We start from the raw sequence: 25,574 nt of genomic DNA on the forward strand, positions 1-25,574 counted from the left end.
TAGTTTAACATGTCCCTATGATCAAACTATTTTCAATTATTCCTAGGGGTGCCATCATTCTTGTCCAGGCTATTTTCGTTGTTAATTTTTTTCTGTCGAACCACAAAATCAAAACCAATATCTAGTTTAAATTAGTTGATATGCAGTAAATTTGAATTGAAAATACCCTTTGTCAGTTTCAAGTTATTTCAGTGACTATTGTGGGGTTTTACTTACCAACAATTTAGTCCATGTATTCAAAGTGAAGAGCCGCAAAGCAGCTGAAGAACGGGAACTGGCGCCTAGTGGTGATTATATTTAAACATTCCTTCTTTGGAAATTCAAAATTGAATAATTATTTTAGAAAGCAATTAAATAATATTGTGGCTTTTATTTCTGAAAAAAATACATTGTTTATTAAATCATGTAAATTTCATAAAGAATTATTACAACAAATTTATAAGTGCAAATATTAAAGAATATTAAGGATGGATTTGGGGGATTTTTTTTTCACTTGTGTGGAAAGCCGGCTGGGGACTTCAGTGAGAAACCTGACTAGTCCGATGCTGGGAGGCTTGACATTGCCCTGCCACAGCTGTTTGACAGGTCTCGAAGTGCGCACGTTGCAGAGACCTCTTTATTAACTGGAGCGCTGCAGGAAGAATCCCACCAGGGATCTCAGACTACTCAGGTCTCTCCCCCATCCTCTCTTGCTGGCTTTTCAACTAAGTTCTGCAATGGTTCATGCAGGCTCCGAATCATACTGCCGTAGCTTGGGCATCTTTCTTTTAGTGACAGATTCCTTTTAATATGTTTGCACTGTCTGCCTCTTCTAGGCTCTGTGTTGCAAAGTTGCTGGCGGCAGATGGAGTTTTCTGAGCATCAGTCATTGAGCTTGTTCCATACAGGAGAGCCTTTCTGCGCCTTTTTCAGAGCTCAGCTCATTTTTTTACCTCCGACCCCATGATGAGCGGGAAACGAATCACCCGATAGGAGTTCAGAATGAGACACACAAAGGAAGGAGGTGCATTTTTTTTTTCTACAGCACAGTAAAAACGCATCATCTTGCTACAATTTAACCCCTTCAACCCTGGGCGATTTTACAATTTTCATATTTCCCCTCCCCTTCTTCCAAGCGTTATACCTTGTTGGCCGGATGATGGATTGTTTTTTTTTGCGGGACAAGTTGTACTTTTGAATGAAACCATTTATTCTGCCACATGATATATTGGAAAACGGGGGGAAAAAAAATTCCAAGTGCGGTGAAATTGTAATAAAAAGTGCAATTCTACAATGGTTTTTGGGGTTTTTCAGTATATGGTAAAACTGACCTGGTGATAGGATTCCCCAGATCAATAAGAGTACACCGATACAAAACATGTACAGTTTTTTTCTATTTAAATGTGAAAAAAAATTCAAAAATGTGTGGTTTTTTGTTAGGAAAAAAAAAAAAAGGACCCGTAACATTCAAATTTTTCAGGCTCGGGCTGGGTGAGGGCTTATTTTGTATACCGAGGTGAAATTTTTATAGATACCATTTTGAGGCAACAGTTAAAAAAAAATTAAAAAAAAACCCACAATTCTGGCACTTTGATTTTTTTTTCTCGCTATGGCGTTTACCAATCAGATTGTTTTATATTTTGATAGAACTGGCAATTCTGTACTCTCCGATACCAAATGTGTATTTTTCATTTATTTTGAATTGTTTTATTTTTAATGGGGCAAAAAAGGGGGGGGGAGATTTTAACTTTTGTGTTTTTAATACCTTTAAAATCATTTTTTTAAAACATTTTACTATATTTAATAGTCCTTTTAGGAGACTTGAAGCTGCGAGTAGAGTGGAAGAGTGACCTGTCAATTACTGGCAGGGGACCGGAACCAGTAGGAGAAAGGATGGAGAGCTATGAGTGCTCTCCTTACACTTGTGAGATCATTTGCATAAGAATTGGCCAATGGACTATGTGACAATGAAGAATCGGACTTCTAATATAAAGTTATGGAAGTAATCATCATTACAGATACTTTACTGTGAGGACGTTATTTTAGGGTCTAAACACCGGCTGACAGATTCCCTTTCAGCAGTCTTTACTTGGTTTCATCAGTGTTTAGGTTTTGTTTTTTTTTGACATTTTGGACATGATTTTTATTTTCCAGATTTTTCAGCTTCATTTATCACTTGTGACCTTTGGACAATTGTACTCCAAGTGCAGTACAAAATCTAAGTTCATTTTTCAGCACTTACTTGAAAATTAAAGTACGCCATATTAAAAGGATTATGCGACTTATTGCTCTAAAAAGATGCAAAAATAGTAAAAGCTAAGAAAAGAAAACTATTTGGTTTTGGGTAAAATTCATCAACTCGCATGGGCCATTTTGAAGAGTATGGGGCAAAACATTTCAACGAAGACCTAAGGTCAGGAATAACTTCTGGTTTCAGATTTTTAGTGACTTCTGCACAAACCTAAACCCAGAGTCCATGACTAGCATGGCAAGGCTGGAAGTAGGTATTTCGACTTGATAATTCTCTTTGGTCCTTGACTTCAGACTCCTGCAGAGCTTCCTCCAACGGCAGTCTGGTAGATTCCAATTATTGAAGAAATTGTCCCCATCAGACCAACCAGCCATGTGGGAGAGCATCCCCCCCATAAAAAACCGGGGGGCATCCAGTGAACAGCATTAACTAGGTCAGAGAGGCAGCTGATAATACACAAAAGTTCTGATCTCATCTGGAACTTAATTTCTCCTCGGCTCTTTGGAGGATCGTCCCTGAAAAACAAAGGAGTGTCAAAACAACAGCAAACAAGTACATTCCCAAATGACCAAACTGCTTATGGAACTCACCCTTTGTCCTCAAAATAAACATTACATTTTTACATAATTAAAGGGGTTTTGGCAGTAAATACATTCATCTGCTGGGTCCCCAAATGATCCCGAGAAACTCCTATGTAAATAGAGCAGTAGTTCACATGTGTGACCACGAGAGATGAATGAATGTGATTGGATGGGGTGTTATCCGAGTGTCATGGGCGTGCTTGGATAATATGTTGTCCCCGCGGCTGCACACATCTCGCTGCTGTTCGGCAGCTATAACACATGCAGGGATTGCCCAACAATCTGGCTGAGCATCTGAAGTGTATGAGGGCTTCCCGAGTCTCACCCAACAGATGATGCTGGTGGAAGATCAGGGTCAGACAGGTTAAAATGAAACAACCAAAGTTCTAAGAGGTACAAAGCCAATGCCAGAGATATCTTGTTTTAGTCTCTGCACATGAATGCTCAGCTGAGCTCAGCAGAGATGGCCTTTCAGGTGTATGGAGGAGTCAGGAGAGTTAGCCATGGGCTGATAACTCATTCAGCAGTCTACTAAAGTTTGTACTAAATGTTTAATTGGGGGTCTGTATGTTGGGGAGACAGGGCAGAAACTGAGAACAAGGATGAACTCTCGTCGCCATACAATAAGAGAAAAAAGAATGGATCTACCTGTGGCAATATATTTTTGTCTCCCTGATCATAACATTATGGACATGAAATTACTTGTATTAAAAGGTAACTTCAAATCTCAGAGAGACAGAAGGATCTGGGAATATAAGCTGATGATGACCTTTGACACTCAGTGCAGGAATTAATGTGTTGCATGGCTTTATGTCTTTTTACCTCAGTTAAGGAATTTGCACCTAAGACCGTGTGGGGGTACCATAACATAGAACCAGACCCCAATCAGAGGACAATAAAACATTCCTTATCTATGAACTGTTCCAATATTTATGGACATAACTGTTTATCACTCACATAATGGTAATTCTGCTTCACATCAACTGTCTTATCTATGGCATTTATGTGCTGTGTTGTGCATAAATATGCGATTCTTCAGAATTTCTATTAGTCTATGCCTGGTGAAGAGACCTGAGTAGTCTCAAAGGCTTGCATTTTATTACCATCTTTTCAGTTAGCCATTAAAAGGTATCAACCACTGAGGACTCTCAATTCTAAATATTTTTCTATCAACTGGCTAACATGGTACCAAGATATATATCTTTCCTGTATCAGCAGTCTACTGTAGTACAGATGTAGAGAGACAGCTGTTGGGACGATGGGCTCACTGTTAACTCTTTCCGCTGTTTATTATTACACAACGAATATTAAAACGAAATGTTTCAAAGCTTTTTTTATCGAGACTCCATTCCATAAATTACTTTTAACCAATAGGTTTATGGTGATGATCGCTGCCATTATAGGTAGATGTCATCTATGTATAACAGACAGCATCTGCTCTGCATGAAGCAGTCCCAGCTCATGAGCCCGCGACATACATGCACAGCCACTGCACTGTACATGCATGTTAGGGTGCACGAAAAGGTTAATGTAATGTAAAGTGTGTGGGGAAAGCTCTGCCATCCCATGACGTCTGCTCACAAGGGAACAAGAGTCAGATTAGGGCATTCCTAGCTCCTAGGTACGGATTTATGAGGAGATGGAATTTCAGCAGCAAGACATGCTGGGCTCCTGTTTATGGAGGAGAGAGCTGACTAGCTGAAGTATACAGCCGGCTTTATTCTGTTATATCAGGCAAAACAGAACTCTTTAAACCCAAACTTCTGTGTCTACTGTACATATTACCATAACGCTCTTATCAGAGCGCCCCCTGCTGTTCCTTGAATTGCCTCTTAGAACATCCAGCTCATCTGTCAGACGCACAAGTCCAGCAGCTCAGTGACACTGTCCTAATGATTCCCACTAATGTGAAGGCCAGACCTTCAGAACCTGGCTTCTTACCAGCACTGGATACATTATACAGAAGGTCTGAGAGGTGATGGAAAGCCCACCTGGGGGCGCTAGACCAAGCATGTAATAGAAATATCTGGGCATTTATGTTTCATATGATATGACAGAGCAGGACCGGCTCCAGGTTTTCATGGGCCCTGGACGAAAGAGTCCCGGTGGGCCCTTTTGACACATACCGCAATTCATAATGCATGATTACGGCAGAGAAGTATAGGTATAGTACAATGCCAAATATTTCACATACTTCTTACATTACATGAGTGATATCTATTGTGCATTCTACATTAGCTCAGAAACCGGACAGTATAGTCCTCTATACAGAATAACGAGCCCCATATATTGCCCCATACAGTATAATGGCCCCATATAGTGCTCCATACAGTATAATTGGCACAACATAGTCCTCTATACAGAATAATGAGCCCAATATTATGCTCCATACAGAATAATGGGCACCACAGAGAGCTCCATACAGAATGAGCCGCATATATTGCTCCATACGGAATTGACTCCATATAATGCTCCATACAGTATAGTGAGCCACATATAATTCTCCATACAGTATATGATGGGCCCCATCTATTGCTCCATATATAATGGGCTTCATATAATGCTCCATACAGTATATGATCGGCCCCATACAGTACACCGAGTCCCATATATTGCTCCATACAGAATGGGCCCCATATAATGCTCCAAAAATAATTGGCCCCATATAATGCTCCATATATAATTGGCCATATAAAATGCTCCGTATATAATTAGTCCCATAAGATGCTTCATATATTATTGGCCCCATATACTGCTCCATATTGAATTGGCCCCATAAGATGCTCCATATTAAATTGGCTCCATATTAAATTGGCCCCATATAATGCTCGCTATAGAATTAGCTTTATAAGATGCTCCCTATATTATTGGCCCCATAAGATACTCCATATAGAATTAGCCCCATATAATGTTCCATATATGGGCCCCATCTGATGGTCCGCATATATTGCTCTAAATATAAAAAAAAAAAAATGAAATACTCACCTCTCGTTGCTTGACGCTGCTCTGCTCTGGACTCCTCACCGTCGGTGTCTTCCTGCTCTCTTCGACTGCTCAGGCAGAGGGCGCGCACTGGTGACGTCATCGCGCCCTCTGACTTGAACGTCACAGTCAGAGGATGGAAGACGCTGCAGCGCTGGAAGCGGGAGAGGTAAGTATCGCAAGTGGCGGGGCCCGGAGCAGGCGGGGGGCCCACTTGCAGGGGCTGGCAATATAGCGTGCCAGTGTTCCCGACGGCGAGTGGGCCCCCTGCCTGCTCAGGGCCCCGGCACTTGCCCGAGTGCTGACGCCGGCCCTGTGACAGAGTAACACATGTAATTGTGGCATGACCCTTTTCATGATGAGGAAGAGGGCACAATGCAGAGAACAGCTGACAGTCATATTCAACTTACTTAGAATGTTTCCCTTTATTTCTTCTTAGCATTATTAATTTTCTTAAAGATCTAAAAATGAAAAGAAAAATGAAAGTTATACGTGAGGAGGGGGCAAATGAATAAGCCGGAATTGAAGGACAAGCATTTAAAAAAAAAAAATAAAATCCCCACAACTGTGTTTCATGATTTACATCATATTTAGGGAAATTTCTGGCACAAAGTCAGCAGATAGCTGGTGTAAACTTAGACTATACTGTGTAAGGATGCAGCAAATGTATCTTTTATTTTGGCACCAAAATCTGCAGTCACAATCTGACTGCAGACTTGTGAATGCTCACAGTGCGCATAGCACTCGCTGTGAGGATTCTCCAGTGCCATGTGACCACGAGTATGCGATCACATTCCCACTAGCCGTGTGTGGCCTTGCTCAATGCAAGTGATGTATGTGAGTGAATTGCGCACATCTAATCAGAAGGTGTCTGGAAGTGTGCATACAGCATACCTGACGTCACGTTACCACCAGATCTTGGCACCGGCGAATCCTGACAGTGTGCTGTGAGGATTAAATCCTGCATGGACAGAGTGACTTCAGATTTTTGTGTCAAACCTGGACAACCCCTTTAAATTTTAAGAATGTTTAAGAATGTTTAAGTCTCATGTTGTGCTTTCTAAACATTAGAGACAGCATTGATATTCAGGTACGTATAGCAAAAGAAAAAAACGATTCAACATCCCGGGTATTACCATAATATACAAGACTTTATTTAAACCAGATCGGATACAAGGAGAGAAGGAAAGGAATTAAAATATGCACTCATGCAAAAAAAAAGTTGGGAGCACAAACAGAGATCACACATTAACATTATCCTTATTAAATGCAGCACAATCTAAATGTGATACAAACACTGCCATGGTCTAGTTATTGCACCATCCCATATGGTTTGAGGCCTCTTTAATCCACTAATGCATTGCCCCCTGACAAAGGCTTCAGCCGAAACGCGCGTCGGGGTGGACTCGCAACATCCAGGGATTCCCCTCTGTCCCATCTGGTTATATTGATTAAGGCAATTGTGCAATTACTTACCAGATCACCCGCATTTGGGTGTTTCAGTTTACAATATATAGATTCTATCTAGGCCATATGGAATGGTGCAATAACTATACAATGACTGTGGTTCTGTTATCCTATAGATTGTGTCTGCAATAATATGGATAACACTAATGTGTGTGTTTGTGCTCCCAACTTTTTTGTATTTGTGCATGTTTTTATTCTTTCCCTTCTCTCCTTGTATCTGATCTGGTCTAAATAAAGTGTTGTATGTTATAGTAATACCTGGGATTTGGGATCATTTTTTCTTCTTCTTTGTTCTCAATATTATAGCAGTGATTTATCCCATTATACATCAAGTCCCATATTATGCTCAGTATAATTGGCACTTTTGCAATTAGATGATATATAAGTATGCATATAATTTCCATGGGTCTTTTAATGTGCCTACAATGTATATCAAAGAATCCCCCAGTAAGGGTCACTGTCTAATATTAATATTTACATAGAATACATTGTAACATCATGATTATGAAAGTTGTTCTGCCGTTTTTGACCCGGCACTGCCGCCTAGTGTTGGCCTAAGTACATTGCATATTGAGGTCTTGTACAGCTCTGGAGCACTAGAACCCTCTCCATATTCTTTAAATGTCTACGTTTTTGTGCCTGAATGTAAACATTTATATTTTTACATTCTGCGATATGTGATGGATTTATTGGATATGGGGGTATGGTATAGGACAAGTACTGATTCTGGTTCTTCAAACTACATATCCAAGCCCTTTCCACTTCCTTCCGACTCCAACTCAAAAATATGTCACAAATCCATACATTCCTCAAGCAAGACTCTGCAAAAACCCTAGTCCATGCCCTCATCATCTCCTGCCTCGACTACTGCAACCTCCTGCTCTGTGGTCTCCCCTCTAACAAGCTCGCACCCCTCCAATCTATTCTAAACTCTGCTACCCGACTAATCCACCTGTCCCCCCGCTATTCCCTGGCCTCTTCCCTCTGTCAATCCCTGCACTAGTTCCCCATTACCCAGAGACTCCAGTACAAAAGCCTAACCATGGCATACAGTACAAAGCCATCCACAACCTGTCTCCTCCATACATCTGTGACCTCGTCTCACTTACCTACACGCAACCTCCGATCCTCACAAGATCTCCTTCTCTACTCCCCTCTTATCTCCTCTTCCCACAATCGCATGCAAGATTTCTCTCGCGCCCCTACTCTGGAACCCTCTACCACAACACATCAGACTCTCACCTACCATCGAAACCTTCAAAAAGAACCTGAAGACCCACCTCTTCCGACAAGCCTACAACCTGCAGTAACCACCGATCGACCGTTGCATGACCAGCTCTATCCTCACCTACTGTATCCTCACCCATCCCTTGTAGATTGTGAGCCCTCTCAGCTATATTAAAATACACGAACCTTGCAATTTTTACACAAGCAACGGGCTAATATTAGACTTGTACTTTCTATTCAATAGACTTTTCAGCAATCACATTATCATCGTGACATTACAAAAAAAGGTACCGTATATACTCGAGTATAAGCCGAGATTTTCAGCCCAAATTTTTGGGCTGAAAGTGCCCCTCTCGGCTTATACTCGAGTCAAGGTGGGTGGCAGGGTCTGCGGGTGAGGGAGAGAGGGTGCTGAGGCATACTTACCTGCTTCCAGCGATCCTGACGCTCCCCGCCTGTCCCACAGTCTTCGGTGCTGTAGTTCTTCCACTGTTCAGCGGTCACGTGGGACCGCTGATTAGAGAAATGAATATGCGGCTCCACCTCCCATAGGGGTGGAGCCACATAGTCATTTCTGTAATCAGCGGTAACGGTGACCGCTGATCGAGGAAGAGGCTGCGGCACCGAAGACAGCTGTGCGGGAAAAGGAGCCGGACGCCGGGACCAGGTAAGTATCGCATATTCACCTGTCCACGTTCCAGCCGCCGGGCGCCGCTCCATCTTCCCAGCGTCTATCCGCTCTGACTGTGCAGGTCAGAGGGCGCGATGACGCATATAGTGTGCGCGGCGCCCTCTGCCTGATCAGTCAGTGCGGAGAGACGCCGGGACCGGACGCTGGGAGCTGCAAGCAAGAGAGGCGAGTATGGCATTTTTTTTTTTTTTTACTGCAGCAGCAGCGGCACAGATTTATGTGGAGCATCTATGGGGAAATATGAACGGTGCAGAGCACTATATGGCAGCTATGGGGCAATATGAACGGTGCAGAGCACTATATGGCACAGCTATGGGGCAATATGAACGGTGCAGAGCACTATATGGCACAGCTATGGGGCAATATGAACGGTGCAGAGCACTATATGGCACAGCTATGGGGAAATATGAACGTGCAGAGCACTATATGGCAGAGCTATGGGGCAATATGAACGGTGCAGAGCACTATATGGCACAGCTATGGGGAAATATGAACGGTGCAGAGCACTATATGGCACAGCTATGGGGCAAGAATGAACGGTGCAGAGCACTATATGGCACAGCTATGGGGCAATAATGAACGGTGCAGAGCACTATGTGGCACAGCTATGGGGAAATATGAACGGTGCAGAGCACTATATGGCACAGCTATGGGGAAATAATGAACGGTGCAGAGCACTATATGGCACAGCTATGGGGAAATAATGAACATGCAGAGCACTATATGGCACAGCTATGGGGAAATAATGAACAGTGCAGAGCACTATATGGCACAGCTATCGGGAAATAATTATCTATTTTTATTTTTGAAATTCACCGGTAAATGCTGCATTTCCACCCTAGGCTTATACTCGAGTCAATAAGTTTTCCCAGTTTTTTGTGGCAAAATTAGGGGGGTCGGCTTATACTCGAGTATATAACATCTTTATATACAGTAGATAACATGGGATCGACCAATGACAGTAAGCAATTGGCCAGATCAGAGTATAAATGCAAAAATACTTTGAAACTTGGGAAAAAACAAACAAAACGATCAGCTTCCATACTGCCCACTCCTACTCTGCAGTGATGCTTTAAAATGCAACATGTAACAGTGGAGTAACTTTACAAACAGGCGCTGTGTGTGCAGTAATATGCACTGACAGTGCTTCCTCCTCCATACCCAACAGTCATGTGATCCTTACGTATAAGGAGGGAGCAGGCGCTGCTGGGTCATAGGAAACCCAAGCAGAATCCTGCATCTCCCTTGTATCAGGATCCAAATATACCAGTCCCAATTACAAGGAAAACAAAATGAAATAAAAAAGTATTCAATATTGCATATGTCTTTTATGACCTTATGGCGTGAAAAACATGTACAGCACATGGATGACATCTGTGTACAATCTGTCTGCAGTCCATATTTAACATTGAAAACGTATAGGAGAAGCTTTGTAATGTATTTATTTCTTTATCCATCCATCAATGAAAAACGCTGATAACACACTGATGGTAAAAAAGGACACACCCCGATGGTAAAAACAGACACACTGATGGTAAAAACGGACACACTGATGGTAAAAACGGACACACTGATGGTAAAAACGGACACACTGATGGTAAAAACGGACACACTGATGGTAAAAACGGACACACTGATGGTAAAAACGGACACATTGATGGTAAAAACAGACACATTGATGGTAAAAACAGACACATTGATGGTAAAAACGGACACACCGATGGTAAAAACGGACACACCGATGGTAAAAACAGACACTGATGCCACACTGATGGTAAAAATGGACACACTGACGGTAAAAAAAGGACACTGACGGTAAAAACGGACACACTGATGGTAAAAATAGACACATTGTGTCCGTTCTTACATCAGTGGATCGTCAATGTGTCTATTTTTACCATCAGTGTGTCATTGTATCCTTTTTTACCATCAGTGTGTCATTGTATCCTGTTTTACCATCAGTGTGTCATTGTATCCTTTTTTTACATCAGTGTGTCATTGTATCCTTTTTTACCATCAGTGTATCATTGTGTCCGTTTTTACTATCAGTGGTTCGTCACTGATGACATTGATGGTAAAAACGGACACACTGATGACATACCGATGGTAAAAACAGACACACTGATGGTAAAAATGGACACACTGATGCACAACACTGATCACACGGGTACCAATTTTTTCACATTGGTGTTTTAACATATATAATATTTATACAACTACAACAGACTGTGAAATGACCTACCGTATAATCCCCACTACAAGTGAAAGACCCCAAAAGGCTATGCTGGCTGCCCACCACTTATCAGACTTGATGTGAAAAACTCCAGCATCTGCTGCCCAGGCCATATGCTCACATGGATAATAGAGCTGGTCAAATATGTTGCCCAAAACAGAGATCCACCTGATGAGACAGTCTTTCTCCTAATAGTAGAGACACAGGAAGATTAGAAAACAATCGTATACGTTCAACATCCTATCCGAATGATCCAATTAGTTGAAATGAAGGCTGAAATGTTCCGCTATAAATACATATTTCAGCCTCTGTTCTATATGCAATGACAGAAGGAAAGCTACATGTTTGTCGATACAGAGAAGTATTGGAAGGGCTTTTTCATATGTTGCATTTCTAAAGCTATATTCACACATTGCATTTTTGCTGAGTTTTTCTTTTTTTTATGCAAATAAAAAGCTGCGTTTTAGGCTATGTGCGCACGTTGAGTATTTGCTTGCTTCCATGCATTTTTGCACATAAATGAAGGTTTTTTTTTAGCTAAATAAAGATATTTAAAAAAAAAAGTTTTGTGATGTAATTTCTTGGTTTAACTCCACCTTTTTCATGCTGATGCAGTAGTAGGGTTTGGTGTCAGCAGCTGTCTGACACCAAGCCCTAGGCTTAGTAATGAAAAGGTATCAGCCCAACACCCTCAGCCGATAAGTAAACAAACACACACAGAGTCCACAGCCTATGTAGAAGTGTTAACAGAGCAAACTTACATAGGCTACCAAACAAACTGTTAATTTTAAAGAAAAAAAAAATTGGGTTGGCTTCTGCGTAATTTTAACCCCTTCATGACCCCAGCTTTTTTCGGTTTTGCGTTTTTGTTTTTCGCTCCCCTCCTTCCCAGAGCCGTAACTTTTTTATTTTTCCATCAATATGGCCATGTTGGGGCTTATTTTTTTGCGGGACAATTTGTACTTTTGAAAGATACCATTGGTTTTACCATGTCCTGTACTAGAAAACGGAAAAAAAAACCAAGTGCGGTGAAACTGCAAGAAAGTGCAATCCCACACTTGTTTTTTTATTTGGCTTTTTTGCTAGATTCACTAAATGCTAAAACGGACCTGCAATTTTGATTCTCCAGGTCATTACGAGTTCATAGACACCAAACATGTCTAGGTTATATTTGACGTAAGTGGTAAAAAAAAAAATCCAAAACTTTGCTAAAAAAACTAAAAACTAAAATAAAATAAAAAAGTGAACAATTTTCCGTTACCCGTAGCATCTCCATTTTTTGTGATCTGGGGTCAGGTGAGGGCTTATTTTTTGCATGCCGAGCTGATGTTTTTAATGATACTATTTTAGTGCAGAAACGTTCTTTTGATCGCCCGTTATTGCATTTTAATGCAATGTCGCGGGAACCAAACTTTTGCCATGCTTCAATAAGAAGCTGGCATAGCCTGACCGTCTCTGCAACATAGGAGTGATGATCAGATTGCTCCTATGTAGTAAATTTACTGCATTGCTATGCGCACCAATCACAGGGTGGCGCTCACAGCAATCCGGCATCAACAACCATAGACGTCTTCAATAGACTAATGGTTGTCATGCCTATGCATCGCTGACCCCTGATCACGTGATGGGGGGGTCTGCGATGCGCTCATTTCCAGCCCGATGGCTGGAAGCGCTAGTTAAATGCCACTGTCAGCGTTTGACAGCGGCATTTAACTAGTTAATAGCGGCGGGTGGATCACGATTCCACCCGCCGCTATTGCACGCACATGTCAGCTGTACAAAACAGCTGACATGTCCCGGCTTTGAGGCGGGCTCACCGCCGGAGCCCGCACCAATGTGGGGGTTCTGACCTTGGACGTACTATCCATCCGAGGTCAGAAAGGGGTTAATAACCAGCAGAGGGAAAGCAGACGGGCTGGGGTTAATATTCTGGGAAGGAGCCAAAAGTCATAAAAGGTTCACAGGCTATTAATGTCAGCTCACAGCTGTTTGTTTAGTCTTTACTGGCTAGTTTACAGGGGGACCCCCCAAAAAAATTACATAGGGTCTCCCAATAACAAAGAAAGGCTAGGTAGACAGCTGTGAGCTGATATTAATAGAACCTCAAGAAGCCAAGCTGTAATTAACCCCTTCACCCCAAAGCCTGTTTTCACCTAAGTGACAGGGCCAATTTTTACAATTCTGACCACTGTCACTTTATGAGGTCATAACTCTGAAACGCTTCAACGGATCCTGGTGATTCTGACACTGTTTTCTCATGACATATTGTACTTCATGATAGTGGTAAAACTTCTTCGATATGACTTGCATTTATTTGTGAAAAAAACAAAAATTTGTCGGAAATTATGAAAATTTAGCAATTTTCAAACTCTTAGTTTTTATGCCCTTAAATTAGAGAGTTATATCACATAATATAGTTAATAAACAACATTTCCCACATGTCTGCTTTACATCAGCACAATTTTGGAAACATAATTTTTTTTTGTTAGGACGTTATAAGGGTTAAAAGTTGACCAGCGATTTCTCATTTTTGCAACAAAATTTGCAAAACCATTTTTTTACGGACCACCTCACACTTGAAGTGACTTTGAGGGGTCTATATGACAGAAAATGCCCAAAAGTGGCACCATTCTAAAAACTGCACCCCTCAAGGTACTCAAAACCACATTCAAAAAGTTTATTAACCCTTCAGGTGCTTCACAGGAATTTTTTGAATGTTTAAAAAAATTGAACATTTAACTTTATTTTCACAAAATTTTTTACTTCAGGTCCAATTTGTTTCATTTTACCAAGGGTAACAGGAGAAATTGGACCACAAAAGTCGTTGTACAATTTGTCCTGAGTACGCCGATACCCCATATGTGGGGGTAAACCACTGTTTGGGCACATGGCAGAGCTCGGAAGGGAAGGAGCGCCATTTGACTTTTCAATGCAAGATTTGCTGGAATTGAGATCGGAGCCCATGTCACGATTGGAGAGCCCCTGATGTGCCTTAACAGTGGAAACCCCCCACAAGTGACCCCATTTTGGAAAGAAGACCCCCCAAGGAACTTATCTAGATGTGTGGTGAGCACTTTTAACCCCCAATTGTTTCACTAAAGTTTAGAATGTAGCATTGTGAAAATTAAAAAATCATTATTTCTTTCTACAAAATGATGTTTTAGCCCGCAATTTTTTTTTTCCCAAGGGTAACAGGAGAAATTGGACCACAAATGTTATTGTCCAATTTGTCCTGAGTACGCTGATACCCCACATGTGGGGGGGAATCACCATTTGAGTGCATGGCAGAGCTCGGAAGGGAAGGAGCACCGTTTGAAATGCAGACTTAGATGGAATGGACTGCAGGTGTCATGTTGCATTTGCAGAGCCCCTGATGTACCTAAACAGTAGAAACCCACCACAAGTGACCCCATATTGGAAACTAGACCCCCCAAGGAACTTATCTAGATGTGTTGTGAGAGCTTTGAACCAACAAGTGTTTTACTACAGTTTATAACGCAGAGCCGTGAAAATAAAAAATGTTTTTTTTCCCCGAAAATGATATTTTATCCCCTATGTTTTTATTTTCCCAAGGGTAACAGGACAAATTGGACCCCAAAAGTTGTTGTCCAACTTGTCCTGAGAACGCTGATACCCCATATGTTGGGGGGAACCACTGTTTGGGCACACAGGAGAACTCGGAAGGGAAGGAGCCCTGTTTTACTTTTTCAAAGCAGAATTGGCTGGAATTGAGATCGGACGCCATGTCGCGTTTGGAGAGCCCCTGATGTGCCTAAACAGTGGAACCCCCCAATTATAACAAACCCTAACCCCAACCCTAACCCTAGCCCTAACCCTAGCCCTAACCCTAGCACTAATGGGAAAATGGAAATAAATACATTTTTTTACATTTTATTATTTTTCCCTAACTAAGGGGGTGATGAAGGGGGGTTTGATTTACTTTTATAGCGTTTTTTTGGCGGATTTTTATGATTGGCAGCTGTCACACACTAAAAGACGCTTTTTATTGCAAAAAATAGTTTTTGCATCACCACATTTTGAGAGCTATAATTTATCCACATTTTGGCCCACAGAGTCATATGAGGTCTTGTTTTTTGCGGGATGAGTTGACGTTTTTATTGGTAACATTTTCGGGCAGATGACATTTTTTGATCGCTTTTTATTCCGATTTTTGGGAGGCGGAATGAACAAAAACCAGCAATTCCTGAATTTCTTTTAGGGGGGGCGTTTATACCGTTCCACGTGTGGTAAAATGGATAAAGCAGTTTTATTCTTCGGGTCAGTACAATTACAGCGATACCTCATTTATGTAATTTTTTTTATGTTTTGGCGCTTTTACACAATAAAAACTATTTTATATAAAAAAATAATTGTTTTTGCATCGCATTATTCTGAGAGCTATAACTTTTTTATTTTTCTGCTGATGATGCTGTATGGCGGCTTTTTTTTTGCGGGACAAGATGACGTTTTCAGCGGTACCATGGTTATTTATATCCGTCGTTTTGATCGCGTGTTATTCCACTTTTTGTTCGCCTGTATGATAATAAAGCGTTGTTTTTTGCCTTTTTTTTTTTTTTTTTTTGCGGTGTTCACTGAAGGGGTTAACTAGTGGGATAGTTTTATAGAGCGGGTCGTTACGGACGCGGCGATACCAAATATGTGTACATTTATTGTTTTTTTTTTTTTTACATAGATAAATGGATTTATTGGGAAATGTTTTTTTTTTTTATTTGGGGATTTTTTTTAATTTTTTTTTACACATTCTATTTTTTTTTTTTTTACTTTCTAACATTGTCCCAGGGTGGGACATCTCTGTATTAGATCAGATCGTTGATCTGACACTGTGCATAGCACACTGTCAGATCAACGATCTGACAGGCAGCTTAGCTGGCTTCCAGCGCCTGCTCTCAGCAGGCGCCGGCTAGCCAGGTCACTTCATGACCCGGAAGGAGTCCGGCGGCCATCTTGGATCCGGGGACTCCTTCCGGGTCACCGGAGCAACGCGATCTCATTGCGTTGCTCCGGTGGGAGAGCGCAGGGAGCCCCCGTCCCTGCGCGATCCCCCTCTATGCCGCTGTCACTACTGACAGCGGCATCAGAGGGGTTAAATGCCCGCGATCGGCGATAGCGCCGATCGTGGGCATTGCTGCGGGGTGTCAGCTGTCGTATACAGCTGACACCCGCACCCGATCACCGCGGCGCTCAGCGCGAGACCGCGGTGATCGGTGCGCCGTACTAGTACTGCTGCTGGCACTAATGCAGTGCCGGCAGCGCAGTACTAGTACGGCGCATGTCGCGAAGGGGTTAAACAGCAGGCTAAGTGAAGAGAAGCAAAGTATTAAAATGTAATGTTTATTGATAAATAATTAAAATGAGGGACACAAGACAAATATGCAAAAATACCCAGTGGGGGAAACCAATGAAAAAACCTACCCAAAGATTAAGTGCCAGTGCATATAGATAGCCTGTTACAGCTCCATAGTCTAGGTAATGTTTTTACTTCATATGTAACATTGCATTTGGTCACATTTACTTTTGCTTAATTTAAGCTTTGACATGCTTACAGTTATTGAAAGATGCCATACGCACTCTGTTACAGTATTAATTCCATGTACCAAGTCAATGCTATTTGCTTTCCCATAAGGGCAATGTGTTGAAGTCAATACAGCATTTGCACTGTTTACCGTTTAAATAATTCTTGCTTGACTTGGAGCTATCTATATGCATTGGCACTTTATCTTTGGGTAGGTTTTTTTCATTGGTCTCCCCCCCACTGAAGATGAAGTGAGATCTTTGTAGTACATAGGACAGCTTGTTGGGCTGATAGTAATAGCCTAGGAAGGGGCCATGGATATTTGCCCCATCCCAGACTAAAAACATCAGCTCTCAGCTGCCCCATCTATAAGATGTGCCAAATCTGGCGCTTAGCCTCGCTCTTCCCACTTGCCCTGTAGTGGTGGCAAGTGGGGTCCATATTACCTTTGTATTGTCAGGTGACATCTAGCCAACACACCCAGAATAAAGTCCTATACTTGAAATAATGACTCAGGCTGCTTTAATGAATCTTAATTAAACCATACTCACAGAACGCCTAATCCACCGAAGCCAACGTCTCCTGCAACAAAAAATAATAAACCACAATATTCCTCTCTTGTCCGCAGAGAAGATACTAAATACTGTCCCACAACGATCCTGATGACTGATGTGACTGCTCTCAAAGACAGTCGGCGATACACTGACAGGAGGTAATCGCTCCTGCGGTGTATCATTAAGCTGCTGTGAGAAAGTTCTCATGCAGCGGTAGTGCCATAAGTGAGAGCACAAGAGATCAGCTGATGAACTCTTTCACGGCATCTCAGTGATACACTGTGGGAGCGTTTACCTCCTGTCAATGTATCGCTGGCAGCCAGGTAGAGCAGTCACATCTCCCAATGTAACTGTTCTACACGTGAGATCACCGTGGGGCACTCAAGATTACGTGGAGTACGCGGACAGGCGAGTATATGTTGGTTTATTATTTTACATTTTTTCTAGGAGACGAGGGCATCGGGGAATGGATGTTAAGATGAGTATAATGTTTTTTATTTTTATTTGAACATGTACGTAATTTTATTTAACTGTGAGCATAGCCGCCGGCTTATGAGAGTGTGCAGTGTGAAGACAAATAACTAAGACTGCCCATATATACTAAATGAATTTATTAATTCTGCTCAATTTTAATAGGAACCGCCAGCAATCTAAAATGTATAATATGGATATCAAGGGGAACATGGAGCTGGCACGTGGGACACAAATGCTGCAGATGTCAGATGAGGTGCTTTATGGCATTAACATTGCACATACAAGTCAAACTCTGACCTGCAGGATGATTATATTTGGCCTGCGGCTCAGGAACAAGGGAATAAGTTTTTCTTTTTTTAACCCCTTCACCCCCGGAGCTTTTTCCGTTTTTTCATTTTCGTTTTTCGCTCCCCTCCTTCCCAGAGCCATACATTTTTTATTTTTCCGTCAATATGGCCATGTGAGGGCTTATTTTTTGCAGGAAGAGATGTACCTTTGAACGACATCATTGATTTTACCATGCCGTGTAACAGAAAACGGGAAAAAAATTACAAGTGTGATGAAATTGCAAAAAATGTGCAATATCACACTTGTTTTTTGTTTGGCTTTTTTGCTAGGTTCACCGAATGCTAAAACTGACCTGCCATTATGATTCTCCAGGTCATTACGAGTTTATACACACCTAACATGTCTAGGTTATTTTTATCTAAGTGGGGAAAAAAAATTCCAAAGTTTGCTAAAAAAAAATGAAAAAAAAAAAAAAAAAAATTGCGCGATTTTCTGATACCCGTAGCGTCTCCAATTTTCGTGATCTGGGGTCAGGTGAGGGCTTGTTTTTTGCGTGCCGAGCTGACGTTTTTAATGATACCATTTTGGTGCAGATAGATTCTTTTGATCATTGCATTTTAATGCAATGTTCCGGCGACCAAAAAAAACGTAATTTTGGCGTTTTGATATTTTTTTTGCTACGCCATTTAGCGATCAGGTTAATCCTTTGTTTTTATTGATAGATCGGGCGATTCTGAAAGCGGCGATACCAAATATGTGTATTTTTGATTTTTTTTTTATTGTTTTATTTTGATTGGGGCGAAAGGGGGGTGATTTGAACTTTTATATATTTTTTATTTTTTTTATATTTTTAAACACTTTTTTTTTTTTTAATTTTGGCATGCTTCAATAGCCTCCATAGGAGGCTAGAAGCATGCAGTACACGATCGGCTCAGCTACATAGAGGTGAAGTACAGATCACCTCTATGCTATGTAGCAGAAAGGCAGGTGTACTTTGAACGTCGACCACAGGGTGGCGATCAAAGCAATCGGCCATCAACAACCATAGAGGTCTCAAGGAGACCTCTGGTTGTTATGGCAATGCACCGCTGACCCCCGATCATGTGACGGGGGTCAGCGGTGCGAGTACACCCGGCCGCTAGTTAAATGCCGCCGTCAGCGCTTGACGGCGGCATTTAACTAGTTAATGGGCACAAGCGGATCGCGATTCCGCTTGCGCTCATTGCGCGCACGTCAGCTGTACAAAACAGCTGACATGTCGCGGCTTCGAGGTGGGCTCACTGCCGGAGGCCACCTCAAAGCGGGGGATCTGCCAGCTGACGTACTATTCCGTCAGCTGGCAGAAAGGGGTTAATGTGCTGCATATTATGCTGTATGGAGGACCATGTGGGGCCCCAGTATACTGTATGGAGGACCATGTGGGGCCCCAGTATACTGTATGGAGGACCATGTGGGGCCCCAGTATACTGTATGGAGGACCATGTGGGGCCCCAGTATACTGTATGGAGGACCATGTGGGGCCCCAGTATACTGTATGGAGGACCATGTGGGGCCCCAGTATACTGTATGGAAGACCATGTGGGGCCCAGTATACTATATGGAGGACCATGTGGGGCCCAGTATACTATATGGAGGACAATGTGGGGCCCAGTAGTCTGTATGGGGGACAATGCGGGACCCAGTATACTATATGGAGGACAATGTGGGGCCCAGTAATCTGTATAGAGGACTATATGGGACCCAGTATTCTGTATGGAGGACTATGTGGGGCCCAGTATACTGTATGGAGGACTATATGGTGCCCAGTATACTGTATGGAGACCACGTGGGGCCCAGTATTCTGTATGGAGGACTATGTGGGGCCCAGTATACTGTATGGAGGACTATATGGTGCCCAGTATACTGTATGGAGACCATGTGGGACCCATTATACTGTAGGGAGGCCTATGTGGGGTACATTATTCTGTATGGAGGACTATGTGGGGCCCAGTATTCTGTATGGAGGACTATGTGGGGCCCAGTATTCAGCATGGAGGATTATATGGGGCCCAGTATACAGTATGGAGGACCATGTGGGACCCATTATACTGGATGGAGGTCTATGTGGGGCCCAGTATATTGTATGGAGGACCATGTGGGACCCATTATACTGTATGGAGGCCTATGTGGGGTACATTATTCTGTATGGAGGACAATGTGGGGCCCAGTATTCTGTATGGAGGACTATCTGGGGCCCAGTATTCAGCATGGAGGATTATATGGGGCCAAGTATACAGTATGGATGACCATGTGGGACCCATTATACTGGATGGAGGTCTATGTGGGGCCCAGTATATTGTATGGAGGACCATGTGGGACCCATTATACTGTATGGAGGCCTATGTGGGGTACATTATTCTGTATGGAGGACAATGTGAGGCACATTATTCTGTATGGAGGTGTTAGGCTGGCATGTCCTCTCCCTCCCCTCTGCAGGGAAGCCGGCATGTGTACTTACCCCTCAACGCTCCCTCGCCAACTGTGAGCACTACTTATTTTTTCTGTGCAGATTTGAAGTACCGTAGTTTAAAATCATCAGTGTGTCATGTTGTGAATTCTGCTCTTGGGTTCCCTCCAGTGGTTGTAGGTGAGAATGCAGTTGTCTCTGACTCGCAGTCCTGGCCAGGTGTATCGGATGATTACAATTCTGACTGGGATATTTAGGTGTGCAGGATCCTTTAGCCCTTGCCAGTTGTCAATGTTCCTTGTGAAGTGTTGGATCACTTTCTGGCTTCTCCTGCTTGCTGCCAAATTCAGCAAAGATAAGTGTTTGGTTTTTGTATCTGTGGCACACTGCTGTGTGCTTGTTTCAGTTTTATTCCTGCTCTGATTGTAGGATTCACTGGAGTTGCAGATTTACGCTCCTACATCTTTTAGTTAGATGTAGGAAGTTTTTTGTATATTCTGCTGTGGATGTTTTGAAGGGTTTTTATACTGACCGCACAGAACTCTGTCCTATCCTGTCCTATCTAGCTAGAGTGGCCTCCTGTGCTAAATCCTGTTTTTCTGCCTGTGTACATTTTTTCCTCTCCGACTCAACGCCAATATTTGTGGGGGGCTGTCTATCCTCTGGGGATTTTTTCTGAGGCAAGATAGTATTCCAATTTCCATCTTTAGGGGTATTTAGTCCTCCGGCTGTGACGAGGTGTCTAGGTGTGTTAGGTACACTCCACGGCTACTTCTAGTTGCAGTGTTAAGTTCAGGATTGCGGTCAGTATAGTGGCCACCTTCTCCAGTGAAAGTTCTCATGCAGCTCCAAGGTCACCGGATCATAAGTGTCAATTCTCTCAGTGGTTTTTGCAGCATTGTTCAAATTAATAGGAAAAAAAATAATGTAAAAAGCTTACATTTTATGCAGCAATTTTCCTGCCAACACTAATTTTTGGTGCAGAAAAAAATTGCTACAAATATTCAATGTGTGCACATACCTTTACTGAAACTCGTTGAGCATTAAGGATAGGTAAATGTTGTGAATTAATTAATTGCACAACCCCCTTTTCAATCACCATGTTTGTCCCCGTAAAATAACAACATGTATACTCACGGCACAATTCCAGTGGTGTTTGCACTCTGTGTCAGACTATATCACGTGAGTCCTGTGCCCAATCAGCTCTGGCTTCACTTACTCCATCTTCAGAAGAATCAGACATTGAGAGGAAATCAGAGCTGCGGCTGGCCGCTCCCTTCCTTTCAATATCCGATATGTCTGAAGGCAGCGCCGATTGGGCACTATGGTCATCTGCTTATCCAGTAAACCTAAAACTGGAGGATTAGCGCCTCTGGGTGTTGTGCTTTGTGGAGGAACAGACTGACTCACGGTGGATTATATAGACACATCTGTCTTAAGAGACCTGTGATTGGATGATAGTGAGAGGCTACGAGTGGATCCGATTTGTATTATCTTATGTTTCTAGCAGGGCAATATTACGAGAACAGGATATATGTGACAGGGACATATCTATATATACAGTTAGGTCCATATTTATTTGGACAGAGACAACATTTTTCTACTTTTGGTTATAGACATTACCACAATGAATTTTAAACAAAACAATTCAGATGGAGTTGAAGTTCAGACTTTCAGCTTTCATTTGAGGGTATCCACATTAAAATTGGATGAAGGGTTTAGGAGATTCAGCTCCTTAACATGTGCCACCCTGTTTTTAACGTGGGCTGTGCTATATACCGCGTGGGCTGTGCTATATACCGCGTGGGCTGTGCTATATACCGCGTGGGCTGTGCTATATACCGCGTGGGCTGTGCTATATACCGCGTGGGCTGTGCTATATACCGCGTGGGCTGTGCTATATACCGCGTGGGCTGTGCTATATACCGCGTGGGCTGTGCTATTTACCGCGTGGGCTGTGCAATATACCATGTGGCTATGCTATATACTACGTGGTTGTGCATTCTAGAATACCCGATGCGTTAGAATCGGGCCACCATCTAGTGGAATTATAAGCAGCGGTTTAGTGCACCATGATCAACTGACCTTCTTTCCCAGACCGTACTGAAGAGAGTACGCCACCATGGACAGGTCATCAAACAGTCTCAGGACGGTCCGGCAGTGGCTCAGCTGGGAGGCCACAATAAGAAGACTCCGGCCACACGGCTGCGCTTCTCCATGTTTCTGTGTTATGGCTCCTCCAAGCAGCTGACAGCTATAGCACAGCGTCCGTATCTACCAACGAGATGGGAGAAACCAGGAGCATGGCCTTATGAAGTCACACAGCACACGTGACAGCAGACCGTACAGGGACAATATGGGAGTAGATGACAGACAGACGGCTGGATCTGGCTCTACTGCTAAAATAACAACGTTAACAATATATCAGATTCACCCAAAAAATACTGTACTTGGTATGTGTGTGACACAGTTAACACAATAAAGACTGCTAAAAAAAGAGGAGGACTCAAGGAACTCGTAAAAGACAAACAATCCCAACAATGATGAAAGGTTAGTAAAGTCGGGCTTGTTTAGCTTAAAAAAGACGCCTCAGAGGAGATCTCATTTACATGTCTAAATATATGTGTGGTCAGTACAAAGGACTGTCGCATGACTTATTCCTTCCAAAGACCCTACTGAGGACTAAGGGGCCTCATTACAGATGGAAGAAAGGAGATTCCGGCAGCTGGATAGAAAAGGGTTCTTTACAGTCAGACTGTGGAATGCCTGACCAGAAGGGGTAGTAATGGCACACACTATAACAGCTTTTAAAAAGAGCTGGATGATTACTTTGATACACATAACATTGCGGGTTATAATTAAATTAGTGATGAAAAGTACAATTGGTGGAGGAAGGTTGAACTTGATGAACCGGGGTCTTTTTTAAACCTATATAAAATGCAGAAAATTGGATTACTGGACATTGTTTATAGGAATCTGTCACCAGGTTTTTGCTATTTTAATCTGAGGTTTAAGGACAGAATCCCTGATTCCAATAATGTAATCACTTATTGGGCTATGTGCTGTAGTTTTCATAAAATCCATGTGATCTCTGCTGTAGATCTACCAGATCTCTGAATGCTGCAGCAGTTCATTCCCCAGTGGTTCTCAGCCGTGAGGGGGCGCATCTTGGCACCATCCAGGTTGAAAACTATTTAGCCCCCAGACATGGATTAGGGCACGGGACACAGTGACTGACAGGTGGGGGATATTGTTGTTGGTGAGTATTAGGTGAGTATAACTGTTATTTTTAAATAAAAATAGAAAAAAGTGTTTTGTTTTATTTCTAATAAAGGACTTTATTCTGGCTGTGTGTTTATTTATAATACAACTATAGGATTAGTAATGGAGAGGTGTCTTATAGACGCCTCTCCATTACTAAGCTGTGGGCTTGATGTCACCTGTCAATACAAAGGTGACATCAACCCCACAAATATGAACCCCACCGCTAGAGGGCAAGTGGGAAGAGCCGGGCAAAGCACCAGAATTGGTGCCTTTTCTGTGCAGCTGCGGGCTGATATTTTTAGGCTGTGGGGGGGGGGGGGGGGGTCAATATCCATGGCCCCTTACTAGTCTGAGAATACCAACCCCCAGCTGTCCAATTTAGCAAGACTGGTCATCAAAAACAGGTGGATCCCACACCATTTTTTAAAATTATTTTAATAATTAAAAAAAAAACAGGGTGCGGACACCTCTATTCTTGATAACCAGCCTTGCTAAAGCTGACAGATGAGAAGCAGTGTTTCCCACGCTGTCACGCACATGACAGCGTGGCAAACACTGGATGTTTGCCCCCCCCATTCAAGTGAATGGGGTCCGCGTACTGTTCTGGTACCCAAACTTTTTTTTTTTTAACTGTTCGGCCGAACCTGAACATCCAGGGGTCCGCCCATCTCTACTCATGAGTATGGAGGACTATATGGCAGTAGGATTACTAGTCCTCCAGTGATGAGGTCTGTTGATAAAATAGTGATTTCAGAAAAAAGTAGATTATGCAGCCCAGTAAGTGACATCGCTGGAATCAGGGTCCCTGCCCCTACATCACGCAGCTCTCAGACTAGATGTCAGGAAACATGACAGATTCCATATAATTCTATTTATAGTGTGTACACCCCTGGAGCGCTACACCTGGTGAATCTGCGCCCACCATTGAAAGCAGTGATTGGCCCCCATAATCCATCACCACATACAGTGGCGTAACAGGCTGGCGCTGATAGTACTAATATGAGGACGTTGTATGAGGAGAGGGGGCTTTGTTACAGTTGTGGGTGCAGGTAGTAAGTTGCTACAAGCTGATGTCAGGCCCCCTATGTGCCAGTGATCACCAACCAGTGTATGTCTGGGGCACTCACCATCCTATCTCTGCCCCTGTACGACTCCAGGACATTGACCACTGCAGAGACCGCCTTCTCCATGTCGCCAGCCCGCACATGTACTGCAATGCCTACGATCACCCACTGTCTAATACGTGCACATATCACACCACTGCACTGTGCTGGACTTCAGACTTCAGCGTTCCAAGCCTCCTTTTGGTAGGCCACGCCCAGAACGTGACGTAAGCGGCTCCATTGGCTCCGCTCCGCTGTCTGCCTGCAGGTGACTGTAGCGCACGGCAGTCAGCGGCTGGCTACGGCGTTGGACCCGTACCTAGTCCCAGCACCCTTCTTCCCCATGGCAACCAATCAGGACCTCGCACGTGATTGGCTGCAGGTGTATAACACTGTGCAGATTAGGAGTGCTAATAAACCGCAGCGTGTGCTGAACGCCCTATACAGGAAACGCATAGCCCATAATGAGGTCTCTCCTGGAGACAAATCATATGTTGTCAC

General features: G+C 42.9%; 1 protein-coding gene across 1 annotated transcript; it reads right to left on the reverse strand.

Moving 5' to 3' along the window:
* Nucleotides 1-350: 350 nt before the first annotated feature.
* PEX11G (peroxisomal biogenesis factor 11 gamma) lies at nt 351-25,276 on the reverse strand. Its single transcript, XM_069740615.1, has 5 exons — nt 25,098-25,276; nt 22,792-22,980; nt 11,421-11,599; nt 6,204-6,254; nt 351-2,745 (listed from the first exon to the last, which is right to left on the reverse strand). The coding sequence occupies exons 1-5, from the start codon at nt 25,158-25,160 to the stop codon at nt 2,520-2,522; spliced, it is 708 nt and encodes a 235-aa protein (XP_069596716.1). The 5' UTR covers nt 25,161-25,276; the 3' UTR covers nt 351-2,519.
* Between the last annotated feature and the right edge of the window lie 298 nt (nt 25,277-25,574).

The sequence above is a fragment of the Ranitomeya imitator genome, chromosome 1 (genome assembly GCF_032444005.1).
Source record: "Ranitomeya imitator isolate aRanImi1 chromosome 1, aRanImi1.pri, whole genome shotgun sequence".
Classification (NCBI taxonomy): domain Eukaryota; kingdom Metazoa; phylum Chordata; class Amphibia; order Anura; family Dendrobatidae; genus Ranitomeya; species Ranitomeya imitator.

What these genes read in the sequence shown, in the direction of transcription:
- PEX11G (XM_069740615.1), bottom strand. Translation starts at nt 25,160, where the DNA reads ATGGAGAAGGCGGTCTCTGCAGTGGTCAATGTCCTGGAGTCGTACAGG. An exon ending in CTTGTAGTGGGGATTATACG is followed by an intron (nt 6,255 to 11,420) that starts GTAGGTCATTTC and finishes TTTCATTTTTAG; the next exon opens with ATCTTTAAGAAAATTAATAA. An exon ending in AATAAAGGGAAACATTCTAA is followed by an intron (nt 2,746 to 6,203) that starts GTAAGTTGAATA and finishes TTTGTTTTTCAG; the next exon opens with GGACGATCCTCCAAAGAGCC.